This window comes from Scyliorhinus canicula, unplaced genomic scaffold (genome assembly GCF_902713615.1).
Source record: "Scyliorhinus canicula unplaced genomic scaffold, sScyCan1.1, whole genome shotgun sequence".
NCBI lineage: Eukaryota > Metazoa > Chordata > Chondrichthyes > Carcharhiniformes > Scyliorhinidae > Scyliorhinus > Scyliorhinus canicula.
Genome location: NW_024055870.1, coordinates 478,006 through 487,380, shown reverse-complemented (window position 1 = coordinate 487,380; position 9,375 = coordinate 478,006). Strand labels below are relative to the sequence as shown.

The window sequence follows — 9,375 nt, the reverse complement described above, 5'->3', positions numbered from 1 at the left end:
TTATTCTCTATAATATACAAAGGGGCTGTTATTCTCTATAATAAACACAGGGGCTGTTATTCTCTATAATATACATAGACTGTTTTTCTCTGTAATATAAATAGGGACTTATATTCACTATAATATACACAGGGCAGGGACTGTTAAATTCTATAATATCCACATGGGCTGTTATTTTCTAGAATGTACACAAGGACTGTTATGCTCAACAATATACACAGGGGCTGTTATTCGATATATTATACACATGGTCTGTTGTTCTCTATGGCATACACATTGACCTCGGAGTTTATGATCTGACTGTAAACCCCCTGAGCATTTAGCGGAATGGTTTCACTATTGCCAAATTGTGGGCCGTGGAAATTACGTCTCTCTCCCTCTCTGGGTGATTTGGAGAAGAAGGTTCAGAAAAGGGAAGCAGTTCGAGAACAAACTTGGCGTCAGAGGAACTGTTTGTGCGAACCCTCTCTCGCAGCTCTATAAAGGGGCTCCGAGCAAGTACCGAGCAGAGGCAGAGAAGGAGTCACAACCACTGTACTCGCAGGGTCGAGGCGCCATCACAGCTGGTCTCCTATTTTAAGAAGCATTTTTGCTCTTCGGTTGTGGTCGTCCATTGCGGTCTTCAATTGGCATTTTGGATTGTGATTTTCAATTGTGGTCTTTCCCATAAGGGGTGCTCAATGGATCCCAACTCGTCCTTCAGCAACCTGACCTGCCACCCGGCTGTCGTCAACTACCGCTACTTTGGTGCCCTATTGGGGATCCTGGTGACTGCCGTGGGGACCGTGGGCAACGTCATGACGGTGCTGGCCTTTGCCACGGACAAGAGGATCCGCACCCGCCTCAACGTGCTCATCCTCAACCTGACAGTGGCCGACCTCATCTACTGCGCCTTCCTCCAGCCCGTGACGACCGACACCTTCATCCACTTCGCCTGGCGCCAGGGTGAGGGCATGTGCCGTGTCTTCGGCCTTATCCTCTTTGTGGCCAACGCTGTCTCCATCTTCAGCTTGATTCTCATCGCCATGAGCCGCTACGTCCTCATCTCGGACGCCCGCAGGTTCGACCGGGTCTTCTCCTGCCGCACGATGCCCTTCTTCGTAGCCCTGCCGTGGCTGTTGGGCCTGACTCTCTTCGGGCCCCTTTGGAATATCTATGTCTTCCTCCCGCCTGTCTGCACCTGCACCTTCCACAGGGAGCGAGGGAGGCCTTACACCACCATCCTCATGTTATTCATGTTTGGACTTGGACTAAGCTGCATTGGGATGTTCTACTTCCTCATCCATCGTAAGGTGAAGGCGGCTTCCCAGGCACTGGAGGGGTACCGGCTGGAGGGCGATGGTCGCGGGAGGAAGCCAACGGGGGCAGGGGTCTCCGCTGCGGACAGCGGGATCGCCAACGTGTCCAGCGCCAACTCCCTCTCCGGGGATGCGCCCACCAGGTCGACTGATGCCACCAGCATTGAGACCGCAGCCCCTGGCAACGAAATGGCCCTCCAGGCCGGGGAAACCGGGACCTCCATCTGCCAGGCCAAGAGGAGCAGCAGCGGCGAGTTTCGCAAGGTGACCCGCATGTGCTTCGCCATGTTCCTAGTCTACGTGACCTGCTACTTCCCCTTCTGCTTCCTGCATGTGGTGGACGGGAAGAAGCGGGCCCCCGTTCTCGTCCACATGGTGGCCGGCAATTTCACCTGGCTGAATAGCTGCATCAACCCAATCCTCTACGCCATAATGAACCGGCAGTTCAAGGACGCCTACTGGGGGGTCCTGCGCAAGGGAGCCAACCTCCTCGCCCGCCCGTGGAGGCAATAGGAAATACTTTAAGCACACCTTCCCACCTCCCTCCCATCCACGAGTCTGTTGCATAGGAACAGGATCAGGACTTTCACCCAGTCTGCTCCAGTCTGCTACACATCAACAGGTGGCAGCCATACATCCCCCTCCTCCTTTGATTTGGTGTGGCCACGACTGGGAGATTTTTTGCCTCCTCAAGTGAAGGTCGGTGTTGCACTTGGATGACAGCAGCAAACAATTCCTGAGATAGCGGGAGTGACATTGGAGGAGAGATGGAGTCAGTTAGGATAGTATTATCCGGCGTTAAGTCGAATGTTGGAGGGTCTTATAGAAACCTACGAATTTAGAACAGGACCAGACAGGGTAGATGCAGGATGGACAATCTCGATGTTAGGAGTTTCCATAACCAGGGGGTCTTGGTTTGAGGATACGGAGTAGACCGTTTAGGGCAAAGATGAGGAGCAATTTCATCATTCAAATATCGGTTGGTCTGTGGAATTCGCTACCACAGGAAGCAAATGAGACCAAAACATTGTATATTTTCGAGAAGCGGTTAGATTTCACACATGATGCAACAACGGATTCTGAGGGGGTGGGGACTAGGTGACTGAGTTTTAATTTAAACGTGGAATGCCCGATTCATTGTTTTTCCAATTAAGGGGCAATTTAGCGTGGCCAATCCACCTACCCTGCACATCTTTGGGTTGTGGGGGAGAAGCCCACGCAAACACGGGGAGAATGTGTAAACTCCACACTGACAGTGACCCAGAGCCGTGATGAACGTGGGACCTCGGTGCCATGAGGCAGCAGTGCTAACCCACTGCGCCACCTGGCTTCCTGCTTGGTGACTGAGTTGGATGATCAGCCAAGATCAGAATGAAGATCGGAGAAGACTCGAAGGGTAGAATGGACTATACATTTTCTCCAAAAACTGAATTGGGCTTTTATTTCCTGATGTTTTTTTTTCTGGGAATAACAGTAACTGTTAATGGGCTATAGTGTCACTGCACTAATTAAGGGGTACTTGTAAGATATTGTCTTTTGCGATGTTAAAGTTATTTTCATGCTGTATTAATAAACTTTTGTTGTAATCTACCACATCATCGTCTCTTTGTTGGATCACTCCTTTTTTTCCTAAATTTTAGAGCACCCAATTTTTTTTCCAATTAAGGGGTAATTTAGAGTGGCCAATTTACCTATACTGTACATCTTTGGGTTGTGGGGATGAAACCCACGCAGACACGGGGAGAATGTGCAAACTCCACACGGACAGTGACCCAGTGCCGGGATTCGAACCCATGCCCTCAGCGCCATAGGCAGCAATGCTAACCACTGTGCCGCCGTGTTGGATCAGTTCTGAAGTACGGTATCTTTCCGCACCGCCTCATGGCGGTTTCGGCCCAGTTTCCGACCGACTACTTGGGCGGTTAGTGACCGTAATAGACACATAGGCTGGACTCCGCGCCGAGTGGGGAGGCTCTGCACCGCCTCCGGCCTCACCACCGTCAACCTGCGGCTTCCTTCTCCAGGCGTCATCCACAACATATTCCGCGCGAGGTGTGACGGGCTCCCACCCAGTTTCGACTCTCCACCCTCCCGCTTCTCGTCTCCAACTCGGTCTCCACCTTCAAGCTGGTCGCTTCACGTTTCTTAAACATCACATCCCCCGCTGGGATGATACATTAAGGCCGGAGACAGGGGTCCGCACAGGCAGGCGATCCCGGCACTTAGTCAAGATGGCGAGAGGAATATCAGCGGTGAGTTGTTAGATCTCCGTCTAAATATATGCATATATATATAGAGAGAGAGAGACAGAGAGACAGAGAGAAAGAGAGAGAGAACGCGGGAGATAGATACAGACAGACAGAGAAGTTGTAAGGTATAGAGAGCGAGAAACAAAGAGAGATAGTCAGGAAGATACAGACAAGAGATTGAGAGAGAGACTCAGAGAGAAACATAGAGACAGGTGGGGAGACAGAGACCGAGAGAGAAAGAGACAGACAGAGAGAGCGAGCGAGAGAGAGAGGTAGAGGGTGAGACAGAGTGACGCTCAGAGAAAGAGATAGAGAGAGGCAGGCAGAAAGAGATAGACAGCTTGTCAGGGAGAGACAAAAGGAGCGATAGAGACAGAGAGGCACAAAGAGAGAATAGAGTGAGAAAGACAAGGAGAGAAATAGAAAGTGAGAGAGAGAGACGCAGAGAGACAGCGGAGAAACAGAGAGAGAAAAGAAACACCAGCAGAAAGGACCGCGAGAGATGGGGAGAGGCAAAGAGACTGCGCGAGTCAGAGGGAGAGAGAGACCGAGAGAGAGAGAGAGAGACAGCTCGAGACAAAGAAAGAGGAAAGGCTACACGGTGGCGCAGTGGTTAGCACTGCTGCCTTATGGCGCCGAGGTTCCAGGTTCAATCCAGTCTCTGGTTCAGTGTCTGTGCAGAGTCTGCACGTTCTCCCCATGTCTGCGTGGGTTTCCTCCGGGTGCTCCGGTTTCCTCCCACAGTCGAAAGATGTGCAGGTTTGGTGGATTGGCCATGCTAAATAGCCCTTAGTGTCCAAAATTGCACTTAGTTTTGGGTTGGGTTACTGGGTTATGGGGATAGGGTGGAGGTCTGGTCCTTGGGTAGGGTCCTATTTCCAAGAGCCGGTGCAGACTCAATGGGCCGAATGGCCTCCTTCTGCACTGTAAATTCTATGAGAGAGAGAGAGAGGCAGTGAGCGGGAGACTGAAACGGGAAGAGAGAGGGAGAAAGATAGTGAGTGGCAGGTAGACATACAGAGACAAAAAGCGCAAGAGAGCGGGAACGAGATAGAGAGCGGGATACGGACAGAGGTAGTGACAGAAAATAGAGCGATATGAAGTGACTTTTCTAACTCAGCCCTCCTTCTGCTGCTGATAAACATATCCCTTCCGCACAAGCTCCATCGCTCACTGAATTATCAAAAACAATTAGAGCCGCTAATTATTTTTCTCTTTTCCAATTAAGGGTCAACTGAGCCTGGCCAGTCCAGCTAACCAGCACATCTTTGGTTTGTGGGTGAGGAATGAGTTTGTGGTTTGTGGGTGTGAGTATGAAATCAACGCAGATATGTGGAGAATGTGCAAACTCCACCCCGACATTGACCCAGGGCCGGGACTCGAACCCGTTTCCACAGTGCCTCGGTCCCAGTGCTGACCACTGCACCACATGCTGCCCCCTCACTGTTCCTTTTAAATACATTTTGAGTATTTTTTCTAATAAGGGGGCAATTTAGCTTGGTCAATTTACCTAATCTTTACCTGTTTATTGTATGGGGGCGAAACCAACGCCGACACGGGGAGAATGTGAAAACTCCACACGGACAGCGTTTCTGCCTCCCGTGCTCACCATTATCGCATGGATTGCTGAATATCCCGTCTCCTTTGCAGGATAAATGCAGCCCACAAACAGCAGCTGCTTCACTGTCTGCATTTATGTCTCGGCCCTCTATACAGATCCTTACATCAATGACACGACCAGTTCCAGCAGACTAATAGAAAAGGGTGCCGTTTATATAGTGAGATATGAACAATGTTACAGTAGTTTTCCAACTGTCACAAACGCCAAACGCGGTGTATGCAACTAATGGAGGCCCAGGCTCGAGGAGCTGAAAGGCCTACTCCTGTCCGAATGTCTAAGAAAATGATGATCTTCTTATGAAAAATGTAGGAAAGCTCTTCAAATGTCTGCAACAAAAATTATGAAACAGTTGACTTTCTCTGCTCTGAACATTTTCCAGATCCCCGAGTGGCCAGATCAAGACAAAGAATGTAAATGCAAGTGTCCGTGCTTCAATATGGAGCAGGTGGAAACATTGACTATGACAATTAAATCTTTGCTATATGTTAATTGCACAATGACTGCAATTTTGTCAACCGTTAGTTTCGGCCTATTCTACACATCCGTATCTCAGTAAAGTGCAGAGCTCCAGATGACTGCTTGAGGAATTAGTTTTAAAAATAGCTGCCAGATGTGACCATTGCTTGAATTTTTCAGGAGGAGTTTTCAGTTGTTCAAGTGTTAAAGGCAACAACCTCGCAGATATCACAAAGTGGCTTTACGTGAGCAGAAACCTGGAAAAAAGAAACATTGTGAACGTGGTCAGTATTTTAGACGGCATCATTACAGTTAAGGTGTCACGTTTTGGGGGAAAACGTCTTTTGAATTCAAAAATGGTGCAGATGATAGAAAGAGGAACTTTGCCACGAGCAGGAAGGACGGTGACTCAGAACAAGCAGAATATCCCAAAATGTATTTACTGAACATTCCCTCACTGGGTTCACGTTATACACTTCAATTCAACTTCTAAAGTCTCGTGATGACCCTCGTTCATGAATGAACCCTGTCGATGCCGAATGCCCCATCCCATTACCTGATTCAGGATGAAAGCAGAGAAGGGCAAATAGTCTCCGTTGAATTCAGAACAGTTTTAAAAGTCTCTGTTTAATGTAGGCGCTCTTTAAATAGTCTGTTTAAAGTAGGGCACTGTTTAAGTACTCTGTTTAATGTAGGGTAGACTCTGTTTAATGTCGGGCACTGTTTAAATAGTCTGTTTAATATAGGGCACTGTTTAAATAGTCTCTAATGAGGGGCACTGTTTACATAGTCTGTTTGATGTAGGGCAGTTTAAATAGTCCCTGTTTAATGTAGGCCACTGTTTAAATGGTCTGGTTTAATAATGGACACTGTTTAAATAGAATGTTTAATGTAGTACACTGTTTGAATCGGCTCTGTTTAATGTAGTACACTGTTTAAACAGGCTCTGTTTAATGCAGGACACTGTTTAAACTGTCTGCTTAATGTGGGGCACTGTTTAAATAGGCTCTGTTTAATGGAGGGCACTGTTTAAATAGTCAGTTTAATGTAGGGCACTGTTTAAATAGTCTGTTTAATGTAGGGCAATGTTTAAACGGTCTCTGTTTAATTAATGACGCTGTTCTAATAGTGTTTAATGTGGGACACTTGACTAATAGACTCTGTTTGATGCAGGCAATGGACAAGTTGGGCCGAAGGGCCTGTTTCCATGCTGTCAACCTCTACGCCTCTGTGACCCTTCCACCTTCCAGCTCTGTAACGCTGCACATTTGAGCACTCCAGTTCAATGTCCAAGTGATTTTGATATTTTACTTTCGTGTCTGCCTCTGTCATTCTCATGGGCAATGGTCCTTGAGGGAATGAAAGGATCTGAGGAAAAAGGTGGGAAATGCCACTGAGGCAGAACCTCAGCTGTGAACAAACTGAATGTTGGGCAGGAGTGAGTGGCCGTGTCGTCTTCCTGTGTTGCCATTTGCTATTAGTTCCAGGTGCAACAGTATTCACTGATGAATACAACTGCGAGATAAGATTATTATGTTGCATCTTTCCAACCATAATTTCAATGTCCTGGATACAGTTTAGATATCTGGTCTGCACTGTCTGTGAGATTGGCGGTGACAGATGCAACAGTGGTTTCAAATTTTAATGTGAGAAATATCGAGAAATCAAATGCCTGCCTCTGTGGAAAGGTAAGTCAAGTGGAATTGAATGATCTGCCATTTTATAGAGCCGCTGTGGTTAAACGGAATGAAGTTTCTGATCACGTCTGCCTATGTGATCAAAGGAAAATCGCTTATTGTCACTGGTAGTCTTCAATGAAGTTACTTGAAAAGTCCCTAGTCGCCACATTCCAGCGCCTGTTCGAGGACGCTGATATGGGAACGATGACATGCACCAACACACTGGAATTTCCCCTCAATGTTACCCACGACGGCGAGTATGATTACGGTAATACTTTATATGCACTGTGTGCCTGCTTAATGCCAGCGTCAGCTTTAGCTCACTGGTTACTTCACGGCATCAACTTAACTACAAGTTCGAACCTGTCTCACCGTGTGCGCTGTCTGGCGTTTTCACTATTTCCAAATCAAGTGTGTTGCCCCAATGGAAAGGACCCAGATTTTTAAATTAAAAGTTGGTGTATTTTTTAAAGGTTGCACTGAAATTATTTTTTAATGCGGCCTGTGCCACATGTTCACTTTCTGGTTTCTCACTGCGGAAACACAAGTTCGATTCCAGCTCTGCACAATCACTGACCTATTTGATTGGATTTGATTTATTAGTCTCACATTATTATTCTTCAGAGAAAAAAATGTTTCTTGCTGCGATTCACAGAACGCATACCGTACACAGGGAAGGAAGGCGAGACTGCAGAATATAATGCCACAGTTATGGCTGGAGTGAAGAGGAAATATCAGCATAATACGAGGTAGGTCCATTGAAACGTCTGACGGTAGCAGGGAAGAAGCTGTTCTTGAGTCGTATGGAACTTGACCTCAAACTTCTGTATCTTTTCCTGACGGAAGAAGGTGGACGAGTGTATGTTCGTGCTGCCTGTGGTCCTTAATTATGCTGGCTGCCTTTCCGAGTCAGCGGGAATTATAGATAGTCAATGAATGGGAGGACGGTTTGCTTGATGGATTGGGCTATATTCACGACCTGCTGTCTTGGGAGACCAGGATCCAGGCTTAAAGAATGCATTCTATGGTGCATCTGTAAAAGTTGGCGAGAGTCATTGCTGATGTGCCAAATGTCCTTTGTCTCCTGAGAAATAACAGCCATTGGTTTTCTTAACTATAGTGTCGGCATTGAGGGACCAGGACAGGTTGTTGGTGATAAGGACACCTAAAAGATTGAAGCTCTCGAACCTTTGTACTTCACTCCCATTGATGTAGACAGGGATATGTTCCCCACTACGCTTCCTGAAGTCGATGAGAATCTCCTTTTTTTGTTGACTTTGAGGGAGAGATTATTGTCGTCGCACCAGTTTACCAGATTCTCTCACACACTTTTTTCAATTATTCACAACTGAAATGGAGGAAAAGTTCATTTAGGAAATTTACTTTAATGATGATCTGATTGATAATCAGAAACACGATTGGGCCGTGGACTTTACTTTCTCTTTAAGAAAGAATTTGGTCTCATTACATAGCTTCAGTGATGACATTTTGTGGGTAAAGCTGAGCTGTAGTTGGGTGCCCTTGATTACGGTGGACCATTTGTACTTCAGTCACAATGATGTAGACCAGGGGCACGTTCTCCACTACACTTCCTGAAGTCAACGGCAAACTGTGTTACCCATAACGGCGAGTGTGATCACGGTTATCCTGTATATACAATGTGTCCAGGCTTGATGTCGGCGTCAGCTTTAGCTCACTGGTTACTTCGCAGCATCCACTTAATTGTAAGTTCGAGCCTGTCTCATCGTGTGCGCTGCCTGACGTTTTTATTTTTTTCCAAAATATTCGCCTTGCATAAATAAAAGCAGCAGCACATTTAGAATAAGAAGTATGTGGATTGTGTTCAGAAGGTGTATTATTCTTTTTTTAAAAATAGGCTTATGTCAATAGTTTACTTTCTGATCTCACATTGCGGAACCCCGAGTTCGATTCCAGCTCTGTGCAATAACTGACCTGTCACACATTGGCAATTACTCACAACCTAAATGGAGGAAAAGAGCATTAACGATTATCTATTATATATTTTTTTAAATGTCGGAACAAGATTTTTTCCGCAGGCAAATTGGTTAATC

The 9,375-nt window shown here is 46.7% G+C and overlaps 1 protein-coding gene and 1 long non-coding RNA gene across 2 annotated transcripts; both read left to right on the top strand.

The window, feature by feature from the left end:
- The first annotated feature begins 226 nt into the window (after positions 1 to 226).
- On the top strand, positions 227 to 2,878 carry LOC119961238 (G-protein coupled receptor 84-like). The gene has a single exon (XM_038788684.1). The coding sequence runs from the start codon at positions 681 to 683 to the stop codon at positions 1,809 to 1,811; it is 1,131 nt and encodes a 376-aa protein (XP_038644612.1). The 5' UTR covers positions 227 to 680; the 3' UTR covers positions 1,812 to 2,878.
- A 2,393-nt stretch (positions 2,879 to 5,271) lies between these two features.
- On the top strand, positions 5,272 to 9,131 carry LOC119961239. The gene is made up of 2 exons (XR_005459623.1): positions 5,272 to 8,052; positions 8,424 to 9,131. It is a non-coding gene; the product is annotated as an uncharacterized LOC119961239 (long non-coding RNA).
- Positions 9,132 to 9,375: the final 244 nt, after the last annotated feature.